The sequence below is a fragment of the Tiliqua scincoides genome, chromosome 3, assembly GCF_035046505.1.
Source record: "Tiliqua scincoides isolate rTilSci1 chromosome 3, rTilSci1.hap2, whole genome shotgun sequence".
In the NCBI taxonomy this organism is placed as follows: domain Eukaryota; kingdom Metazoa; phylum Chordata; class Lepidosauria; order Squamata; family Scincidae; genus Tiliqua; species Tiliqua scincoides.
The window spans coordinates 226,333,215-226,357,230 of record NC_089823.1 but is presented as its reverse complement, the minus strand read 5'-3'; the positions used below and the strand labels follow the sequence as shown (position 1 = coordinate 226,357,230).

The 24,016-nt window shown below is 43.3% G+C and overlaps 1 protein-coding gene and 1 pseudogene across 2 annotated transcripts in view; both read right to left on the bottom strand.

Moving 5' to 3' along the window:
- The window catches only part of FNDC3B (fibronectin type III domain containing 3B), a 313,728-nt gene that overhangs the window by 200,352 nt on the left and 89,360 nt on the right, over positions 1 to 24,016 (bottom strand). For both annotated transcript variants that reach the window (XM_066619166.1, XM_066619167.1), the window contains exon 3: positions 7,622 to 7,697. In XM_066619166.1, the coding sequence (XP_066475263.1) occupies positions 7,622 to 7,697 (76 nt within the window). The remainder of the gene's footprint in view (positions 1 to 7,621; positions 7,698 to 24,016) is intronic.
- LOC136646258 (5S ribosomal RNA) lies at positions 2,570 to 2,689 on the bottom strand (annotated as a pseudogene).

The following is a 24,016-nucleotide window of genomic DNA, read 5'->3' as shown; positions in this document are numbered from 1 at the left end:
ATTTAGCTATTTAAGCAAATGGGTTTATTACGGCGTTTGCAGAACTAGCCCGGTTTAGACTATAGAAAGCAAGAAATTGTGTGCGTGTTCCCCCTTGGAGTTGTCAGCAGGTAGCAAAAAATGAAATGTTAGCCGGATTGAATGAAAGAGAGAAAGAACTACTAAATGTACTTTGAAGCAGTGATAGCAACAGAGCAGCAATGTTTCATCACCACCATTGCATCCTCAGGGTGCCATCCAAGCAGAGCATTTCCAGTCTGAGGCCTGTTCCATCTGGCTTCAATCTCCTCCTCAATCGTCCCACCAGTTCAGGTGGTAATAAATGCTTCTTTGGGAGAGGGGGCAGTATAGCTGCCCTGAAGGAAGAAGTTGGGCAACCATGCCTGAAGAAACCCTCCTTGGATCCCTGAGACTGCAATAACTTAACCAGCAGGTTACAAATGTTCCCTTCCTGGGACAGATGTTTGAGCACGTTTGTTGCTGAGCAACTCCAGGCAGACTTGGATGAGACCGATTACCTGGATTCATTTCGGTCTGGCTTTGCAGTTTTGGCACAGAAACTGCCTTTGTCACCCTGATGGATGACCTATACTGGGAGAAAGACTGGGGGAGTACCAATCTGGTAATTCTCTTGGATCTCTCAGCAAACTTCCAAAGTATCAATCATGGTTAACAACTTTCTGGCCCTAGATTAGACACTGGGGGAATGGTATTTTAGTGATTCTGCTACTACCTAAATAATGGATTTCAGAAATTAATACTAGGGGGCTATTTGCTTGGCCTCGTGATGCTTATGCTACATATGGGGTGATATAGGTTTCCACTTTGTCGCCCATGCTTTTTAACATCTACATAAAGCCACTAAGTGACGTCATTAAGATGTTTGGTATCATCAGTTCGGATGTCATTAACTTCTGATCTTTGCGTAGCAATGAAGGTGCTAACGTGTCCAGATTCAGATCAGTAAACCAAAGCTCAGTTCAGAGAAGATGACAGTTCTGCTGATGGATGGTTTATCTGTCCAGGGAGACTGTGTTCAACCTGTCCTGCTTGGGGATGTGTCCTCACTAAAGTGTTAGATTTGCAATCTGAAGGTTCTCATAGATCCAGTTTTGTCACTGGAACCAAAATGGCATCTCTGAAAGAGCACCCTCCACAGGCTGAGACTAGCATACCAACTCTGGCCCCTTCTGGGCAGTCTAGATATGACTATCCATGTCTCCAAATTGGATTGCACTGTATCACTGCAATATGTTGCACCTGGAGATACTGCAGTTTGGGTCAGGTGTTCAAACAGCTTCCCTGGCTCCAGGATAGTTTCCATTCCATTAAAGCTCTGCACAGCTTGGGACTCAAGTACCTGATAATGGACTCCCCCCCCCCCCACTTCAGCATGCATGGATATTGCAATCATTAAGGCATTCTTCCAGATGCCTTTAACCTTCTGAAAACACCTCCATGAGGAAATTTGAAGTTATTTTTTTTTGTAAGTGATAATTTTAATCTTTGCATAACAAATTGGCTTAAACTGTTTAAAACTGATAGCCCAGAAGAAAGCTGCAGGTAGCCCCATAACTGACAAAACAGTATCTGAAACCACAGCTCAAAGCTGGTGTGTAAACAGTTTGTGCTAACTGCGCTTTCCTGTCATGTCTAAATTCACAGACCTTTGAGAAACTATAGTTAGGGCCATGCTTAACTACAAGTGGCTGCTATATCATGGAGACACAAACAAATTTATCATATGAAGCTGAGTTCTGAGCAGGTAGGAGACAAAAATAAACAAGGAACTCTAAATCATCATTAACTTAAAGTATGTGTAGAAGCTCAAGCCACAGTGAGGGTTCTTTACTCTGGTTATCACAAACTATGGTATGCCTGAACTAACTGAATTTGACTGAAGCAGAGCAAAACAAAAAACAGGAGAGAGCACTAGCACACACAATACTGTTGTTCTGGATGACCACCAGTGAACAAGACTTACTGATGCTTCTCAACACAGAATTTAGACTAAAGATGGTTAGGTTCATCTCAAAAGACAGAGCAAGTACATTAGAACAGAGAAGAAATAATGGCCATGCAAGCTTAACAGCCCTGCAGAAACTCATAGGAAAAGTTAAAAAAAAGTCTTCCTCTCTGCCCTCTGTATACTAAGGACAGGTAGAAGTTAGATCACGATCTACTGTTGGATCGCTGGGTGATTGACAATAGATTTATTTATTTATTTACTCACATTTTTATACCGCCCTTCCTCCAAAGAGCTCAGAGCGGTTTACACAGCTGCTCCTCCCCTCCTCCTTGTCCTCACAACAACCCTGAGAGGTAGGTGAGGCTGAGAGAAAGTGAGTGGCCCAAGGTCACCCAGGAAGCTTCAGATCTGATCAGAAGTAGATCTGATTGGATTTCCAACCTCCAGTTGTTAAACAGCAACACAAAAAGCTTTCCTTACTCCCCCTAAAATAGGATGCTGAAACTGACAAAGTTTGGGGAGGAAACAAGAGTCTTTGTGTGAAAAGATTTTTCCAGTACCTATGGTTGGCAACCTTCAGTCTCAAAAGACTATGGTATAAGCCTACAGCACCTGGTATTCCCAGGCGGTCTCCCATCCAAGTATTAACTAGGCCTGACCCTGCTTAGCTTCTGAGATCAGATGAGATCAGGCATGTGCAGGGTAACAGTTGCTGCTATAAATTTAAAAAATGCCTGGGCTGACTTAAGTGCCATTACCTTGTTAAGTGTAATGTATGTTCTCCCTACAAGCCACATTTTGTACCTGGTTTCAGTTGGTAAACCTTGGAATTCTAGAAGAACACACAAGGTCTTGTAAGACTAAAACAATAACCCTAAAGTTTTGTAAATTTTCAGTTATGCCTCAGTCCACACAGCTGCCAAAAGTCCAGAAGGAGCACCCAGAGAACAGCATGCTTCTAGAGACTTAGGAAACCATTTTGCTGCAAAGGGATCTTCTCTACAATAATGCCATTAAAAAGAAAAATTCCTCCAGCCTCCGGAGTTCAAGGACACTGTTCGTCAAGATCTTGGACTGCAGTTTCCAAAGAACTCAAAAGGCTGAAGTATAGTTATGCAGAAACAGAAAAGAAAAAAAACTCCAATTGCTTTGGTTTTTGGATGGGAGACTGCCAGGGAACCTCGGGCATGCCTCCTTGAGTTCAATGGAAGAAAGATGGAATATGAACTGCGATAAATGAAGTCCAGTTCATTATAAAGTAAACATGAATTTAAGATCAGCCCAGTGTCAGATTCAAAGGTTAGTGTCAGAATAAGAATAACTTGCCGGATGGCAGTCAGTCAGATCAATGTTAACTAGCAGAGGCAAGCCTTGCCTCCATAGTTTGACATGCCACCTCCTTTCTTCACGAAAGGTGTTAAAAGGGGAGAACATAAAAATTCAGAACACATTAAACACAAATGTTTTTCATTAAAATTCCATCAACACTACAGCCAGAGCACCAACCAAGACCAGGATTTGATGATCTGAGAGTGTCACCAGCTTTCAAGGTTGAGAATTTTAAAAAGGGAAGAAGACTGAAGAGAACCTGTACAGAAATGTCAATCTTAAACATATGTGCTGAAATTGAACTTTTGCACATGTACGCATTTTTTTTTTGCAGCTATTATAATTTATTGCTACTATTCACATTTTTATCCTGTCCTTCCTCCAATGATCTCACAGTGGCATGTAGGGGATGTTCTGTTTTATCCTTACAGCAACCTTGTACAGGAGGTCAGATAGAGAAACTGATTGCTGAAAAGTCACCCAGTGAATGTCACACAAGAGACAGAATATATAGAATAGGGAGCCTGGTGTTTGGACACAGGTTGCTTAGAAAGGCCTCCAAGTGCCTCTATTTCTGTATGTAGCCCCATGCCTGGGTTACCATGCATCACTGGTTTGTCATTACTTAAAAAAAACAAACAAAAAAAACAGCAACTGGGAGGTGCAAAAGGCAACCAGCAATCAAACTGCAATTAGCTTTTCAAACAGGTACACAGAATCAAAATTCGCCTAACGCACATCAATTCTCCTTAAATCAATGCAACAGGCAGTGGCCCCAATACTGAAGTCAATTTAAACGCACAACATACAAAGCTACACCTCCTGCCTAGGACTTTTGCCTCTTATGAACCCAGACATTAACAGACAAGTCACAAGCATAAACCGTCTTCATTAGTTCCTTTTCATATCTATTCTAAATGAAAAGCGGTGGGGAACCGGCATATAAATGGAACTGTTTGATGAGATTATTCCATTGCAGGTCACAACTGAATCGCGCCTTTCTTAACGCTGAGCTGAACGATTAGTTTCTTGCTTTCAAGCACAGCGGCTTCAAGCGGCACAAGAAAAAACAACAACACCCATATAGCCTCCAGGTAGACTTAGTTACCATGAATGACTCACACACAGTATGCATGACTGCAAGCACCACTTTTCCCAGAAACTGGCAGAGTTACAGGCAGCAATTTTATTTTTAAGGTGTGAGCTTTACTTGAAGAGGGTCTCCATTCTAGTATGCAGCACAAACAGGCTTCTTCAACAGCAAGCATGAATTATATATTGATCAAACACCTTTCAAGTGACCAAAGCAAGGAAAAGCTAACTTGACATTTACTTTCTGGTTTTCCACTCTCTCTCTCTTTGGAAGAACTCAAGATATAAAAGATAGAATAAAAAGGCAAGGCTTGACAGGATTTTATATTTGGTACCATAGTAGTCGAGAGCATCAGAGCTTAGAAGTTCCTTTTTCATGACCTAGCCTCAGCCATGAACTTAGTAGGTGGTCTTAGACAAACCCCCATTTCCCCCATCTCAGTCCTCATCTACAGCATGGGGAATACTCCTCCTGCTAGATTTTTGCTCCACCTGTCATACAAGGAGTTCAGGATGCCATGTGTGGTCTCTCCACTCCCTATAACATCCTCACAATCACCTTGTAAGGTAGACTAGACTGAGAGAAAGCGACTGGCCTAAGATCACACAGGGAGCCTCATGGCTGTGAAGCGATTTGAAACCACCTCTCCCCAACAAGTAGCTACATCACCTTGAATTACCTTAAAAACCTGTTGCAAGGACTGCTGGTACCACATTGAGGCACATGGTGAATGCTCACTCCAGATCTGATACAGTCAAGCACAGCGTTAGCTTGGTCCCAAGAGTCAGAAACAATGGCCCATCCTTGACCCAATCATAAAAGCCAGCTGATCACCCCTCAGAAAGCTGCTCTTCTTGGAGAGTTCTAAGGTCGGTTATACTACATCACAACTTTAAAATCATTCTTTACAGGCAAGAGACCCATTACGAGACCCATTAAGAGAGCAAGAGACCCACAGCAGCTTAATATCAAGAGGATTTTATATTAGGTTTCACCTAACAAATAGTGTAGTGAGGTTATTATTCTAGGATAGCTCAGTACATCCATCTTAAGACTGTACGTCCTAGTGATGGTAAGCTGTTCCTTCTGTGCCAACTGCGATGATGCCTTACATTGGGAAAAAATCTTAGCATTCAAAAGGGCCTCCAAAGCAGTCCAGCAAGCAACAGAATCAGCCACGCAGCAGCCCCACGCCAATCAACCCACTGTATCTTAAGCATAGAGCAGGTGCAGTACAGAAGTTGCATGTACTGCAGAGAGCTACAGATTATCTAAGAAAGCAAGCCTCATCATCACATGGTGCAGGGAGAAATAAAGCAATGTACAGGGTCAATAGTCAATTCAACTGGGAAAAGTGGGTGTGGGGGGAATCTTTTCTGACTGTAAATAACAACAACAACAACAACAACAACAACAACTTTATTTTTATCCCGCCTTTCTCCCCAAAGGGACTCAAGGCGGCTTACAACATATAAAAACATAATTTAAAAACAAATAAAAACATATTAACACATCATAAAAAACAGCAGTCAGAGTAAAACTCGACACCCTCTCTTGAGTCCTTTCGGCGAGGCCTGAAGACCTTGTTGTTTAACCAAGCCTTCTGACGTTCTGGCCTTTTTAACATCTTTTATATATCTTTTAGTTGCTTTTTTACAGGCCCGATTCCTCTAAGAACTGCTGTTTTATGCTCTTTTATTCTGACTCTTCTGACTACTGTTTTTATGGGTTCTGCTAATGTGTTTTTTAATATGTTTTTATCTGTGAAATTATGTTTTAATTTGTTTTATATCTTGTTAGCCGCCCTGGGTCCCTTTTTGGGAGAAGGGCGGGATAAAAATAAAGTTTTATTATTATTATTATTATTATTATTATTATTATTAAAAAATAGGTAAAAAGAGCATAGAGCAGCAGCAAGTCATAAAAGAATCAGGCCTGTAAAAAATATTAAAAGATGTTAAAAAGATGTTAAAAGGCCGAGAACTCAGAAGGCCTGTTTAAACAGAAGGGTCTTCAGGCCTCGCAGAAAGGTCTCAAGAGAGGGAGCCATTCTTAAGTCAGGGGGAAGGGAGTTCCATAGCGTTGGTGCCACTACTGAGAAGGCCCTATTTCTTGCAGCCGCCCCACGTACCTCCCTAGGCGGCGGCACTTGTAAAAAGGCCTTCTCTGATGACCTAAGAGGACGAGCCGGATTGTACGGGAGCAGGCGATCTCTAAGATACCCTGGTCCAGAGCAGTATAGGGCTTTAAAGGTCAATACCAGCACCTTGAATTGGGCCCAGAAACGAATGGGCAGCCAATGCAGCCGCTGGAGAAGCGGACTGACAGAGTCGAATCACCTACCTCCAGTAACCACACGGGCCGCCGCATTCTGCACTAGTTGCAGTTTCCGAACCGTCTTCAAGGGCAGCCCCACATAGAGCGCGTTACAGTAATCTAATCTCGATGTCACAGAGGCATGGATCACCGTGGCCAGGTCTGCACGATCCAAGTACGGCCGCAGCTGGCGCACCAGCCGAAGTTGAGCGAAGGCCCCCCTAGCCACAGCCGCCACTTGGGAATCCAGGAGCAGCTGCGAGTCCAGGTGGACCCCCAAGCTGCGGACCTGCTCCTTCAGAGGGAGTGCAACCCCATTCAGCGCAAGCCGATAGTCCAGCACCTGCATCGAGGATTTCCGAACCAGGAGAGCCTCTGTCTTATCCGGATTTAATTTCAGCTTGTTAGCCCCCAAAAATGATGATCACCAGACTACTACATTCTACCAAAAATAAGTTTTATTTCTAGAACCACAGTAGTTCTAAAGCCCAATATAGTATGCTTACTTGTAGTCACATCTGATGCCCTAGGAAGGACTTATTGCATTTATATATGGTAAAAGATGGAATGATAATTGGGCTAAAGGTAGAAGGTACTTCTCAGAGCTCCTGCACCAGTATTAGGGAAGAACTCCAATTCTGCAGTGAAGCCCCTGCCCCAAATTAGAGAATTCCTCAAGGACTCCAGGAGGCTAAAACTAAACTACTAACTATCCACACTTGCTCTAAAGTTTTGGCAAGTCAAAGTGTCGTGTGTAGACCCTAAGTTTCATAACATTATGAAAAATTTGTTTTCTTTCATCAAAGGAAAAAACAACAAAACCATGAGTGATCAACCAAAGACATCATCAAGAGGGGAGAAAAGTGCACTCTCCACAATAAACAGAAAGATGGGCTTACAAAAGGCTCTCTTACCTTGAATGCACTGCAGTGTTCCATCTTCACCCCTTATTGTAAAAGTTTCGCCTGGATTAACTTGAACAAAAATGACCTGTCAAAATAAAGACACTGATTTCAAACTCTTGCTCCAAAAGTAGTTGTTGTGTTCAATTAGGTATGTTCTCCAGAATATAAGCATAGCATAAACAGGTTGGATTAACTATCGTTTGCTGGAATGAGTCCCAATCTGGTTTGACTAGTTACTGAAATTAAGCCATATTTTAATCCAGAAAGCAATGTTGTTGTGTTTTTTTTTTGGGGGGGGGACATGAAAAGACACACAAATATATACATCACACTTTAAAAATAGAGGCTTAGAGAAATTTCCCCAGTTTAGGAAAGTCACAGACAAGCCAAAAGGATGCCAGCATGGTTAAAAAGCAACACTAATAGGGGTATACAGACAACTTCCCTTTTCTTCCTTTATAAAGCAGACGACTCTTCCGACAGCACAGCCATAACCATTAGCTGAGCCGGCACAGCATGTTGGCTAAGAGTGTTGTAAGCATGCCATAAGGCACATTTGGGGCTAGTTGAGAGCCAGCTGGACCAGTGTGAAAGCCCGCCCCAGCCTGCTGGTGTCATATCCCATTCCTGCATTGGCTGGCACAGATAAGATTGGCTCAGGCGACACAAAAGTTGGGAGAGTGTGACAGGAATGCATTTCTGGGCAGAGGAGGGCAGAATGGGGGAGGATCGAGCCCAGGAGAAGGGTGGGATTGGCTATGGTGGTACATACTGCATCCTAACCCCCTTCCCTGGCCTGCAGCCCTACACAGGGCTTGCCGGAGTGGATCCAAGCTTGTGTGGATCCAAGAAGCTCCATGAGGTGGCTGAAGCTTTACTCGGGATAAGATATTCCCTTACCTCAAGGAGTCCTCCAGTTGCCACCTGAGCTGGATGCAGCACAGGCCATGTGACCTGGCTGTGCCAGCGCAGTTTAGGATTGGCCTGTTATCTTTCTTTCTTCTAAAGGCTCTATTTCTGGCAAGTCAAGTATAAATCCACAAAACCACTAACCAAGACCAAAATTGTCAAAGACAGAAAAACAAATGAGAATTTAAATAGATTTGAAGCAGGAAACGAGTTAGATAGACAAATGAGGGGAAAAATTCTGCAGGTAAGCTAGGAAACTGCAGAGACACAGGGTTAAAATCTTTGCATTCGTCTTTACTGCAGAAAATACCGGAGGAATATCATCACTTAAAGTACAAGTGATGAAAAACAAACAATTGGCAAATTTTTCTCTGCCCCCATCAGGGGATGTCAAAGATTGAACTTGAAACCTTCTGCATGCAAAATATTCTACCACAGCCCCCTTCCAAAATTCAAGACACCCAGGATGTCTGACAATAAATAGAATGGGAACATACCCTGACCCCATTTTATTTAAGAATTTTGCATCCCACCTTTCCCCAGTGGGGCTCAAGGCAGCTAACAATATACTGTAAATATAAATACAAAAATCAATAAAGTACAAAACACAGTATATTCAGACTCAGTTTTCTGTGCCATAGGAAAATATAAAAAATGCGTGTTTTTTTATTTGAGCAGTTACTAGTAAGAGTTAGCTGGCTGCAGGAACATCTGTAACAGCTACATGCATCAACCCATTTCATGACTCTTGAAAGCATCCTTATGTTATAATTTAAATCTGGATTGTCAATATACAAAATGGAATGGGGTGGAGGGCAGAAACCACACTAACACAGAAATGCTGTGCAACATGGTAATGCTATAGGGACTGACCCCCTCCCCCAAAACAAATCACAGCTGTCGCTCTTTTCATTACACACAAAAATACCACCTCGAAAAGCCGTTTCAAAGTACACAGCATCTTCCTGCATTAAGGGCTTCCAAACACAAATGGGGAAAAGAGTTATTTATAGTGACTGTTTATATTATACAACTTAGCAAGCAGCAGTATCCTGATCACAGTGTGAAGCTGTCTGAGTTTATTTTAGTCCATGTCTGAGAGGGCCCATAATCTAAGGGCAGAAAGCTCAACTGAGTTCAAGGGAAAGAACTTGCGCTGTAGCTGAAAGACTACAGAAGGTACATCAGTGCCCATAAATCGGTGTGGTTTCACATGAACTTGGTACTGGGGGCCAAATGACCGAAGGTTTTACCACAATATAAACATAAGAGAGCCCTGCTGGATCAGGCCAAATGCCCTGCTTGTTCAGTACGCTCCTTCCCATGGTGGCCAGCCAACGTCCTCTGAAAGTCAGCAAGTAATGCATAATGGCAACTGTGGCTCCCCTCTCACAGAATGCTGGAGGCAAACAGAAGTAAACTATTCTCAACGGCTGGTCTGACGGACGCAAGAAGCAAATTTATTTCGTGATGCCACTTGTCTAAACACACAAATACAGAACAATCCCGAGCATTTGTACAGCACTTTCTGAGTATGCAGTACCAGTGTGTATCATTCTGATGAACTGTTTGCAAACACCCCGCAAGGTGAGTGAGAGTGTTATCCCCAAATTGCAGCTAGGGAGCTGAGACTGAGAGGGAATGGCTTGCCATAAGGTCCCCCTAGCAAGTTCATGGCAGAGGTGGGATTTGAGCTGGAGAAGTCCTGATTCACAGTCCAGTCTCTTAGACACTCCATTCTACTCCACTACACAAGTACACCACACATGCCTCTCAAGGGTCCTTACTCTGCTTTCACAATGGAGACAAGTGGAATGGAGGTGTGCTTCTCATGATCTCTTCCCCACATCAGACTGAATCTAGGACTAAGAGCCTATTTCTCCTATTTGGAAGGGGAGAACTTTCAGTGATCCAACCAGAGGATGTCACATTATCACATTCTCTGTGATCTGTCAGCAAAGCACAATAGCATCAAGGTAACTGAACAAGCTTTCCTTGTTTTAGCAGCTCCACAAAACAGATTCCACAGCTCAGTTTCATAGGTGGATCTAGACCAGGGGTGCCAAACTTGCTTAATGTAGGAGCCACATATGATAAACTTTGGATGTTTTGAGAGCCACAAGACACACACAAAAAAATTACATACAAGGTTTTATTGTTTCATGCACATTTTGTTACAAAAGTTTTATATAAAATTAAAAAAATACATGTTTATTCATGCAGGTAGTTTTTAAACTGATAATTTGTATTAACTTCAAAAATCAGAGTAAAAGTGCCACACTAACAGTCCGCTACTTTCACTGCCTGCAGCACAACTACACGTGCCACAACCATGCGACTGCAAGGCACAGCCACTAAAACCAGTATTGTCACAGCACTGGCTTGTACAATTACAGATTTTCCAGCACAATTCCTCTGTAATCCTTGCCAATCCAAAATTTCTTTAATCCTGGATTCAAGTCATTAAAATTCTTAAAGATACTTAATCACCATGAACACTGAACTTACTCTTTAATCCAGTGGACTCTACGTTTGTACCTGGTAAATATTTATAAAGCTGGAATATATTTTATTTACTTTTTATATTAATTGTGATGCAAAAAGGAACTCAGCCAACATATTTCAGTGCATTATATGTCAAAGAGCTGCATGTGGCTCACAAGCTGCAGTTTAGCCACTCCTGGTCTAGATGTTCATACATATGAGAGACAGTCGTCCACTTTGTCCTGCAAACCTGTGATAAAGCAAGTTTCCCCAACTTCCAATGGAGCCAATGAATTAAGGTAGGGAAACTTAGACCATGACAGTGTCACACAAACAGCTTTATTCTCCTAAATACATCTGTAGAGAAAAGGCAATGGTGGCCTAGGGCTGCTGTTTCCAGCACCAGTCATGCATCTCCAATTAATGTCCATATGTGGCCTTATTCTCAAAGAGTGGATAAACAGTGTAATTTCCAAAACATTTATTAATGAAGACCATCAATTGTTAGACTACCTCTAAGCCAGTGGCATAGCTAGAAGGGGGCAGGAGGGTACAATGCCCCGGGAAGCACGCATTGAGGGTGCACCAACTTGCACCCTTGACAGTGAACCCAAGACATCCGGGAGGAGTTCTGAGGTTCAGGGAGGTTGTACGTGGCCTCCCCGTGCCTAAGATCACCTGGAAGCTCCCAGGGAGGTGTTCTGGGCATCTAACTCCAGGAGGGAGTTAAATGTTTTTGTGCCCCGGATGCCAAGATCTCTTAGCTATACCACTGCTCTAAGCCCACAGTCCTAAACCAACAACTCAACTCCCATCTCAGACCGAAAGTAACTCCTTCCTTCTACTAAAAGTTTACAAAAGAGAGCGCAGGAAGGCCAACGAGCAACCCTCAACATTCCTGAAATCCATGTGGGACTACAGCAGTGCCAGAAGGTGCTAAGCTATGCTTAGCATGAATGCCACGACCTTTCCATAAATAGCAGAGACAAAAGACCCAATTTCAGAAATATCATCAAGATGTTTGAACAGTTAAAAAAAGAGAGATGTGAAAAATTACTGCACAGCACACAAGAGCTTGGAAATAACAGTAATTCTGCAGGAGCCCATTGTCACGGTTAAATTACAAGTTCTATGAAGGGAAAATGATAACATGGGTCATTATGTTAGGTTTGCAGTGAAACTTTCACAAGACATTGATTAAAAGAGACAGGGAGAGCAAAGACACCACAATCAGGCCCCAGAAGAGATAAAAATAAACTGACAATAGCCAGTCCATCCGTGACCTTGGCTGAATGAGAATTTAAAGACATCTGCCTTCCAGCCCACAAAATGCCTCTGAATTATTCACAAGGGTCGTATCTTCCTTCATGTGAAACACACAACTCAGAACAAAGAAATATAAGCAAGGAAGATCAAACACACTTAAGCCTTTAAAAGGCACGCATGCCGCTTAAAGGTATATGGCAGTTCCATAACATTCAGCCCCCGAACTTGAAAGCCATTCTGGGACTCCCCCAGAACCGAAACATCTTGTGCACCCCCTTCCCAGGCAAAAGCACTCTTGAATTGCCAATTCAAAAGGGTAAGAATACATGATTTTCTGAAGCGAGAGGCATCCAGACTAGCCTTGAAAGACGCACAAATTGCCTAGAAATCTGTTCCTCATCTTAAATCTACAGAGTCTGATGTTAGGTACTCGGTGGTAAGGGAAATGCAGTTTGCACATGCTCAAGGGCACTATCCGGTTTATGACTCTTCCAAATGTTTCAGGAATGAGCCTGGCGAGTCCTAGCTCAAATTATTAAGCTCTGAAAGAGGCTTTCAAAAAACCTGCTAAATTTTCAGGCTTTTACTCTTTGTGTTATCCAGGTCTGCTGAGTTACTATGGAAACCAGACTGTAATCCAGCAAGTCACCTCAAGACACTGGACCAGCTTCAGCATCCTAATGCTCCATCTCCACTTATAACAGATGCAAAAAATAATTATCATCCTTCACGAGTATCCAGTCCTCCCTGCACTGAAATGCCAGCCAGATCCCATCAAAAGAGACAGCTTCTCTCTTTTCAGCAAGGCAGGACAAGGACCTTTGCTGATTCCATTCCTTGCTGGCAATCTAACAATGCGAAAGGGGGGGAGGGGAGGCAAGCCCCACAACTCTTCTCTGACAACCAGCACGAATGTGACAGCAATCAGTTTTAACGTGAGGCGGAGTGGATGCAGGAGTCTGAGAAACTGGCAGATTCTGTCACTTTTTTGAAGAAAAAATAACAATAGTGGCAGCTCTGGTAGCGATGCATCTCTTGTTGGAACAAGGAAGTCCTTAAATGTTGGGAGATCATTAAGAAACAAGAACTTACCCTATTTATAGCCCACTAGCATACCAGGTTAGTGGGGCAAGCAACACTGGTGGCATGCCTACGGAGACAGCAGTACCATCTAACCCTCCCCAGCCATGTTGAGGGTTCCATAATCATGGAACCTTTGAAAATGGTTCAAAGGCTAATTATCAAGCAGCAGCCTGGGATGGCTAGTCCACAAGCAATAAAGCCTGTGCTGAAGAGACAAACTGCTCAGGTTGAGAAGCCAAGACAGGGTTTTTGCTGTTACAGACAGTTGGATCAATACCTGGAATACCACTCACAAACCATCCAGCAGTGGCAATGCAGTACAACAAAGCAGCTGGCAAAGACAGACCCCACCATTAGCGTCCCTGATTTAAAACTCCTTGCACACTGTCAGGTACGTAACCTGGCACACTTGTTCCCAAAGTCTCCCAACTCAGGTGCCTATTATTTGATTCCTCCACCCCAAAGGATCCCCTTCCTTTCAAATTAATCCTTGCTTTGCCTTCACGCCACACCAAGAAAAAACAAAATCCCACATCTCTCGTCTCTCTCAGTCACCCTACTAGTGCTAAACATTGGCTAAGAAAATTCAAAAGCTAGCCTGGAATCTCCTGAGAATTTAGGAGATTTACTGTCCATGTAAAAAAAAAAAATCTTTCAATTGTACTATAAAAATTAGCAAAATGGAAATAGTGCACACAACAGCAATCCCATATTATATGCACTACTGGACTGTACCACTTCAGATTGTAGGAAGGGCACTGAACATCTCTATGTACTCTCATGTTTTATATGCTCCTTGCACATATAAATTAAGGATTCGTAAAGACAACCATGCCAGAAATCTCTCTCTGATATGCTACTGTGTGATATATGGCACTTTTTCTACTTGGGGACCAATTCACACATTTGATTTCCTGGCTGCAATATGAAATGCTATGGTCCAGGAACAGACATCACATGGAACTGCTCAAAGATTAAACTTTAATGTGACAAGCCATTGTTTTTAAACCATCCTCAAAGGGAGATGATTGGAACAGTTTTCTATGTTCATTTGTGCAGAAGGTTGTTAATGCCACTACTCAACAGACTGAATCTATGCAACTTGCAACAAAAGGCATGTTATTCCTACTTCTATTATAAAATCAACTGCTCCTGTATGGCTTTGCAAATACGGAAACCTATTCAGAAACGGAAATATATTTTTAATAGCTATGATTTTTTTTTCTCAATGGCTATTGAAATAGTCAGCGGAAAAGCACCACTGTGTCAGATACAGCAATAGCCCCGGTACATGCTGAACCAACTCATCTGATGATTCAAGGAGCATATTTTTAACTACTGTATTTGATAAGGGATCTCTTTTACCAAATGGATGTAACTAATTGCTTTAGTTAGGCCAGACACCTCTAGATGCAGAATGCAGGGTCAAATGGACCTTTTAAGTCAGACCTGGCAGTGCAACACTCTTCTGAAGACAAGATAGCATGATGGCATTGTTTGTGTTGCACACCGTGAAGCTTAAAAATGACACCATTCAGGTTTAGCAGTTATTGGGATGGGATAGGGGTTAGTACTCCTGAGGCAAGGTAGGCAGTTACCATAATTTTATACCAACTTTAGAACCAGCAACCATTCCAATACATTTCTAGCAACTGTTGCCTTATCCGCAGGTTTGGGGACAGTCAAGTGCAACTTCAACTTCCTACGGGTGTAAAGGCATTCCAGGACACCACAAATCTCAAAAATCTTCCACATGGCAAGACCAATCAATGCCTTGGTACTGTCACAAAACTTGGGGTTGGTTTGGGGCCAGACTACTAAGCATAGGATACATACAAGAGACTGAAATTGCTCAGTATGCATTGTGGAGGAAGGGTTGCAATTGGTAGATTTTTGTTCCAATTTTGAAAGGAATCAGATGGTTTGTAAGATGCTAGAACAAATGGCATTTACCCCTGGGGGCTGGGGATAAGAATAGGCCCTCAGTTTGGCTGTACTTGTCGTAAGAGGTGACTAAACAGCCACCGGGTAGATGGGACTCGTTAGCCTGGGAAGGCAGCTCATCTGAGAGAAGGAAAACTCTGATCCCAAACCTCCACTGCCTTGTAGCTACATCCAGTTATGGAAAAGGCTTCAGGAGTCAACCTCGAGGCAAAATCCGGAGCCGGAGTCCCTGAGGCAGTTCATGGCTGAACAGCCACGTTCTGGCAACTCCTGCGACACTGCTTGACCCAACCGTATTGGCCTCTGCCTTTCCACTGGACCATTACAGCGACGTGGAGAGGGGGGATTTGCTGCATGGGTAACAGCCTATCCTCCATACCTACTTTACCCAGGCTTCGCGCTCTGGAGAGGACACTGTTCCAGAACCACTATTCAGAGCGTGACACCATAGTCTTTCGAGACTGAAGGATGCCAACAACAACAACAGAACAAATGGACAACATTGAGACAACCAAATACAAAAACTTCATTCAAACCCCATTCTCTTTTAGCTGGCCCCTGGCAAGCAGATATGTGGATGCCTGAACCTTTATATATAAAGGTCGTACACTGGTTCTTACACAGTTCACCATGAGCTAGGATTGTCACATGCAGGATTTTCAAGTATTCTCCTTCCAGCTACTACAGGCCCAAAGGTGACCTGAGATGAGAATTTTCAGAGGAAGCACTTTCATGGCACTGCAATCCTAAATAGAGAGGCAATTAAGGGGTTACCTTGGTGGCACAACTAATTCAAGACACAGGAATTTTAAAACAAAGTGATTTATGTCCTTCCGATTATCTCTGCAGGCATTTCTTCTGATTGCTTCCAAATGCTGTCATTTACCAAAAAACTTCAGTATTCCCAAATGCTAACGCTGCCATTTCTGAATTGCAGGAAAGAAAAAAAATGGAACTGTTGGAAGGATTACTAAAAACATAATTTTGTTCCAAGACTGTAATCAGCCAACCACAGTCCCAACTGTGGAATTTTCCTGCTGCTCTTGCAGCAAGAGGAAAGGCTACAACGCTACCAACAACTGATTCCCCTCACTTCAGCGTCTCTCCATGCAGTGCTGACACCGGAGAAGTCAGCATGGTGTGCTCCTGACACACTGTCTATCCCAAATCAAAACTGATCAGTACACATCAAACAGGAATGAACAATAGTTATTCAGCTCTGCTCAATACCCAGGTTTCAGCCCACAGATTCTGCACACTGTCATTCTGCTTATTCTGGTTTAAAGCTGCTATTCCCAAATGAAGACAAAACTAAGAGAGTTTAGCAACTTGCCTCCCAGTCAAATCCCCTCCAGTGCTCCCCCTTCTCTGCCATTTTACCTAGTCAAGACAGGGAACGGCAACTGAGGCTGCAATCCTACACATACTTATCTGGAAGTATGCCCCATTGTACTCTGTGGGACTTACTGCTGAGCTGACACGCATAGGGTTGCACTGCTAAGAGCATCAAGCAGGCATCAAGCCCCCTTCAGCAGAAAGGAGGAAAATGGGAAAGCAAGTGAAAGATTGCTAGGTAACTGATGGCACTTCCCTGTTACTCTGGAGCATGCTTATTAAATGGAGGAGAAGAAAAGAGATGTGGCAACCCCAGAGAGTGAAGGGTCCTCAAGGAACCTGGGGGCTCATGAATGCACTGCATGGAGTTGAAGCCCATGAGTTAGTACATCCAGAGTCTCAGGCCTGTAAAACAGCAGCCAAGAACTTTTGGCAATAAGTGACAGGGCAAAGCACTATTATAAAACATTAGCAGAAATGTCAGCAAGTAAAGCCTGCATACCACAGACTTCCACGGCGTGCAATGTGTTTATCTATTCTGTGCACAGGAATACCTGCATCTGTGCCCGCATTAGGCCTCTGAATCTCTCTTGACAGCAAAATACGAGCACTGCACAAGCTGTCTATAACCTGTGGCCTTGAACAGCTCGGCTCCCAGGCCCATCATGAACTATAAGCGGCACTATGGCTGGCACACACTTTTGATTGTTTTTAAACTATGCATTGTCCTGCTTAAGGAAGTGCATGGCTTTGTATTTGGTTTTTTCCTATCCCCCATTTTTACTGCTCATAACAACCCTGAAAGATAGAGTAAGCTGAGAGTGTGACAGTCTCAAATGTAGCTAGTTAGCTTCATGTAGCCAGTGAGCTTCAAGACTCATTTGAGTCTCCCAAATCACAGCATAACACTCTCTGTACCAGCATAACTGGCTTTCTGTACCTTTGTTCTATAATGATAGATCCTCATTCTGTATTTTTATTTTCCAAGACACACACATACACCTGGTTACAAAATAGTGAACTCCCTACTGAGACCCACCTTAGATCAAGGTGCAACCCACTTGGTTGTCCCATCCTATCAGTTGAAGATTAATGGTCTATGCGACTAATAGACTAACTAGCTTGAGACCATGTGTCCATGACTACAGGTTGTCCCTAAGTGACTACTAAAAACAATCTTGGAGATTTTAACAGTGCCTCCTTAATCTAATTACATTACGTCATGCTGGAGGAAAAAAATATCCAGGAACAGCTTCAATCAGAGCTGGCAACACTAACTCTAGAGTTTAAACCAGGAATTGCAGAATCTAGCAAGCTACTGTGGATTTATACACACACACCCATACACACTCAACCCGTTTAAAACACTAAAGTATAGTCGGCCATACATATCTACAGGTTCCACCTCTGTGGATTCAACCAACAGGGTTTGAAAATACAGGTGGGTCCTCAATCTCTGTGGATTTGGGACTTGTGAGTTTGACCCATCACAGATCCCAAATCTGCAGCTGAGGATCACGAGACTCCTTGATGCAACCAGAACCTTATTTCTGAGGCCCTTAGATGCAGCCTCCATGGAGGTGTGCAGCCTCCATGGGCTTTGGAAAGCCCCCAGAGATGTTTAAAGGGTACTTCCAGTTTTCTGTCTCTGTGGAACTAAGAATGGCTCCTAGACATGACTGGAACCTCTGTTGGACTGCAACTCTTTGATTTAATTATCAATGGATTTCAGTATCCACAGCGGATTTGGGAATGAATCCCCTGTGGATACTGAAGTCCCAATAGAATTCATAAAAAAATTCCAGAAAGTTCCCAAAAGCAAAATTTGAATTTGCTGCACACCGATCACTGTGGTATAGGTATAACCTACTGTAGATCCCCACCGTTTCACAGATCTTCAGTCTTTCTCCAACACTTGATTGAACATTTGTTGCCCTCATGACTAATTTGTTCAGTACTTGTGTGTACCCTTTGTTTGTTGGTGGAAAAAATGGCTCTTAAAAAGCAACTAAGTAGGCAAAGCAATCCCGCAAAGGCTAAGAGGGAGTGTAAAGTTCTCTCTCTCAACAAGAAAATAAAAAGCTATTTTGAAAAGTCCCATGTCACCTGCTGAAGTGGGCTGTAAGGTCGGTAGGAACAAATCAAGCATTCGCACAATAAGGCAGAAAACAGCTGAAATTTGTGGCAGTTCTGCCACTAAAAAATTGCCTCTCTAGATTGTAATAAAGTGCTTGCAAAGACTGAGAAAGCATTAAGTGTTTGGCTAGAGGACATGCCACAGAAGCATAGCCCTGCTGATGGCAAAATTATGCATGAAAAAGCACTTAAGACTCTATGAGCACTACCAAGAGGGGGTTGAAGAGAGGAAGGAGTTTGCTAGTAAAGAATGGCTGGCTAGCTAGCTTAGCAGGTAAAGCCCTACAACATCAAGAATGTAAAGATCTTGGGAAAATCAGAATCAGCTGATGCCAAGGCAGCAGCAGAGTTCCCAGAAGGGCTCAAGAAATTCATAGAAAAGAAAGGCTACCTTCCAGGACAAGTCTTCAATCATGTTTAGGTTACTTGCAAATACTATCCCATTTTACATAAAGAATTTGAGCATCTGCATATTTTGGTATCCATAGGGGGGATCCTGGAACCAATCCCCTGCGGATTCCGAGGGACGACTATAATACGGTCATGCAGGCTCAGGATTAGCCAGGCCTAATAAACCTACTAAGAGCCAGGTTTCCTACCTGGTCCAGACAGTAGTACTTGCTGCAGATCAAGCTCCATCTCTTTCCACTCATGCTACAGACTCAAGGGAGACACAGTCTCAGGTCTAGATTTGGGCACGGCTGCCCTGTGTCAGCCCTTTTGCAAGGATTCTGACATGCAAACTGCCTTCTTCAGAAGTGTAGGTTTGACAAGGCACTGAGCTGGAGAGAAGGAATTCCCATGAAGATACACAGGAAACTTCACAAAGCAGGAATCTCTTTCTCGCTCTGTAGTTTGCTTTAGGGAAGTTTTGTAAGATAGGGTTCCTCCCCCAACCCCAGCTGCTATTCTCACAGTTAATGACTGAGAAGCCCTTTTGCCAACTCCGTTCAGGTATACAAGAAAAACAAAGGCTCAATGGCATTGCTTCTCTGGCACCAGCCCCACATTCTTTATCACCATTCTCCGCTAGAGCAGCGAACGGGAGGGAAAAGACTGTGAGACACATTTTCCAGCCAACACCCCCTCAACTTCCCCTCCCACACTAATCACACAGGAATAAAATGGATGCTATGCACGCCTCGATTTCAGAGCCTTGCTGGTGCACCATGACATCAATGCTGGAGAAGCAGCCAAGTTTAGAACTCCATCTGGGACAAATAACGCGGGGTGCATTGTGCCTTCTTTTGTTTATACAAAGTGACTGAGAATGTCTCGGTGGTCAGCAAACTTGCTTGGAAAATTTATTTCCCTTCCAAAACAAAATTTTTCATCCTGGAACTACTCTGGGACTCTAGTTGACTTTCCAAGATAGTGAGCTAGAGCAGTTTCATTCCCCCACCTCCTTCCCTCCCTCAGAGAATTCATTGTTTCAGAAAGCTATAATTAGTCCAAAAGATGGAGCATTCACTTGAAAATGAAGGATAAGGAACGCTGCAACAACTGAACGAAATTAAAGGCCATTGCGCACCCAAGCTTATGTTCCTTGCAGACAGACCTTCATTTAAGCAATTCTAAAGCCATTTTTCAGATTTCCAGTCTGAATACATATTGGGGGGGGCAGTGGGACTGCAGCAGCAGACCGCTACTTACCTATATACATCTGGTTTGTTGATAGGGACACAATTCTTTCTTTGGGTATTACAAGTCCTGGGTCAAATCCCCGGAGAAGTCCATACATTAGGGGAAGAGGGACCACTTCATTTCTGAGGTGAGGGCTGTCTCTTGCTTTGCATGAAGAACATTCCATGGTCAATCTCTGGCAGCATATCTGAGCAGGACTGAGAAAGATGCCTGCCTGAACCCCTGGATAACCACTGCGCTGTGCATTTTATGCTTTCCTGGTGGTCCAGCCAGATTATTGTTGTTGTTATTTATTATTGTTATTTATTATTAATCCCCTGGGGGCTGGGGATAAGAATAGACCCTCAGTTTGGCTGTACTTGTTGTAAGAGGTGACTAAACAGCCACCGGGTAGATGGGACTCGTTAGCCTGGGAAGGCAGCTCATCTGAGAGAAGGGAAACTCTGATCCCAAACCTCCACTGCCTTGTGGCTACATCCAGTTAGGGAAAAGGCTTCAGGACTCAACCTCAAGGCAAAATCCGGAGCCGGAGTCCCTGAGGCAGTTCATGGCTGAACAGTCACGTTCTGGCAACTCCTGCGACGCCGCTGGAACCAACCGTATTGGCCTCTGCCTTTCCATTGGACCATTTCAGCGACGTGGAGAGGGGGGATTTGCTGCATGGGTAACAGCCTATCCTCCATACCTACTTTACCCAGGCTTCGCGCACTGGAGAGGACACTCTGATCCAAAACCACCATTCAGAGCGTGACACCATAGTCTTCCAAGACTGAAGGATGCCAACCTGACTATTTATTATTACTATTATTAACAGTATTTGTATACCGCTTTACAACAAAAAGTTCACAAAGTGATTTTCAGGAAAAAAAATCAAGTACCTAATGGCTCCCTGTCCCAAAAGGGCTCACAATCTAAAAAGATGTCACACCAGCAGCCAGATGCAGTATCAAAGGTCAAAGAAAGGTCCAGGAGAGCCAACAGGGATGCACTCCCCTTGTCCAGTTCCTGACATCAACAGGTAGGGCAACAAGCCTGTTTCTGATCCAGATCTAAACCTGGACTGAAAAGGATCAAGACAATCAGCATCATCTAGGAAAGCCTGCGTAAGTTACTGGACAGATACCATGGAAAAATCTGTGGTATTGCCAAATTATTTTAAAATTTAAATCTTCTATAGAGGTTTGAATGAATTTACTGGTTCATTATAGCTAGGCATTGGAAAAAGTTATAGTAGCTAGACACCACATTATCACCTGTTACAGAATGGCTGATTAAAATCCTGGAAATTGCAGGAAAAAACAAACGAACAGATACTATAAAATGGATTTGTGACATCTGCTGCTCTGGGTCATGCATAGCTGCCATGTGTACGTTATTGGAATGCACTCTAGCTATTTCGGGAAACAGAAATCTCTTTTCATAGTGATAATTTTTCCTTTAATTGAGCAGTTATTTCTTATTCTGCCTTCCTGCTAGCAGTGCAGAGTGCAGAAGTATTGAAATCACACCTGCAATCTTATTCATCCAACTCTCGCCGCTGACGTTTCATAGCAGGTATTGCTCACATCGTCACACCTATTTTTTGCAGACGTAAAAGATAAAAATTTGTTTTAAAGACTTTTAAAAAGCAACAGTTATCCAGATGATCGTTTCAGCACCTTATCAATTTTTCCTGTAATCTTCCATAGCAATAACTAGGGAGGAGAAGGGGGAGAATAACTGAAGCTCTTCTGAATAGTAACTTGAATCTTGAAGCTGGTTTATGACTTTATGGAAAATTAATTGCGCTTTCAGATAAACCTTTGGCCATCTTTAAAAAAAGCCCCAAAGTCAACCAAGCATTAGAGAAGGCTTTAGTAGTTGGGCTGAAGGTTTTAAAATGTTATACTTTAATTGTCTTTTCATATTGATTCCTCACCTGAAAACTCCTACATATCTGCCATGGAAGTCCTGGGTGTTGCGAAACATTGCAACAGACCTTTGGGGTCTCACTGCGAGTCCATACAAGCTGGAAACGCACCAGTCTCCCATGTTGCCATAAGGGAAGATCTGTATTGGTGGACAAGTTGCCTTTTGAAAAGCTGGCATGGAAAAATACTGCTGGCTAATTGGTAAAAACTAAGAAGAGGGGTTGCCAAGGTGTTGGCCTGCACGTGGGCATGTGCAGGGCCTAGGAGAGGGAGGTAAAGGGGGTTATTTGTACACGGGTCCAGGGTCAAAAGGGGGGCCAGGAGCCAAAGGAGGGGCCCCAGAAATTTGCTGGGATCTGACATTTTCCTATCTGCTGGGGCCACTACCATGACTAGGGATGCTAGGGACACCACTGATGCCACATGGGTGGGTAGACCTGGGCTCCAAGGATTTTTCCAGCTGTCTCTACCCTCCCTCACCCTGCTTTGCCCGTTCCTGCCCCTATTCTGTTTGCCCGTCACCACCCTCCCCCACTCTGTTTCACCCCTCCTCCTTTGCAAAGGAGCCCAAAAGAAACTTTGTACCCCCTGATAAAATTCCTCAGAGGCCCTGGGCAGGTGAAAGGGCTGATGACAAAGGCAGGCAACAGGAGATTTTTTTTTTTGTGGGTGTACACATCTGTGGGTAGCAGGTTGAGGACTTTTGGGGTAATAGATAAGAGCTAAGCATGGGGAGGGCCCAAGTTCAAATTAAAGCTCCGTCAACAAAACTCAGTAGTGAGTGACACTGGGTTGATTACAATCTCTCAGCCTAAACTACTATGTAGGGTTATTGTGAGAATAAGACAGGGAAACACCTGGTATATGCCACTCACAGGAACTTAGACCAAGGATGACATTAAAAATCCAGCAAAGCCATTGCTATCTTGTTGAGGAACACTTAATAAACTTCTGAGGAAGTTCCAGCTTCCCTTGAACATAATTTAACATTTGTCTTGGTAACACTTGTTTACTTGCAAAGATGTATGAACGACATACTGGAAACAAAGAGCCTCTTCCAGCAGGCAGTATAACCACTGATCCTGAATTATATCCACAAAGAGCACCTACACCCCAAGGATTCCTCTGCTTTAACCAATTCTAATTGAAGATTTCCAGATTGCCATCTGTGCCCAAATTCAAACTCAAATGGCAAACACTCCTGGTAGCTGTATTTCTGGTTCAGCAACAACTTGATCATTTATAGTAACTCCGAATGCTAGCACCAAAGAATATCCTGCCCTTTTCTTAAATCCCAATCAGCCATCAATTATCTCTGGCAAAAGCGGCAAGACATGTTCATTAAGAAAAGACAAACTCGACACCAGCTACACTGAATATACCAATAGATGCTGGGCCAACAGAAGTCATATTAACTATTTGCCTTTTCCGTACATTCAAGCTTTGGAGAAATGAAGGAATATCAAAAAGATAAACACATACACACAAATGGAAGCTGAAGGAATCTCTCACTCAGGGCGCAATCCTACCTCACTTTCCAGCACTGGCATAGCTGTGCCAGTGGGGCACATGCTGCATCCTGAAGTTGGGGGGCAGGCACAGAGGACTCCTCAAGGTATGGCAATGTTTGTTCCCTTACCTTGAAGTTGCATTACCCTTACGTTGGTGCTGCAAAGTGGGTTAGGATTGCACC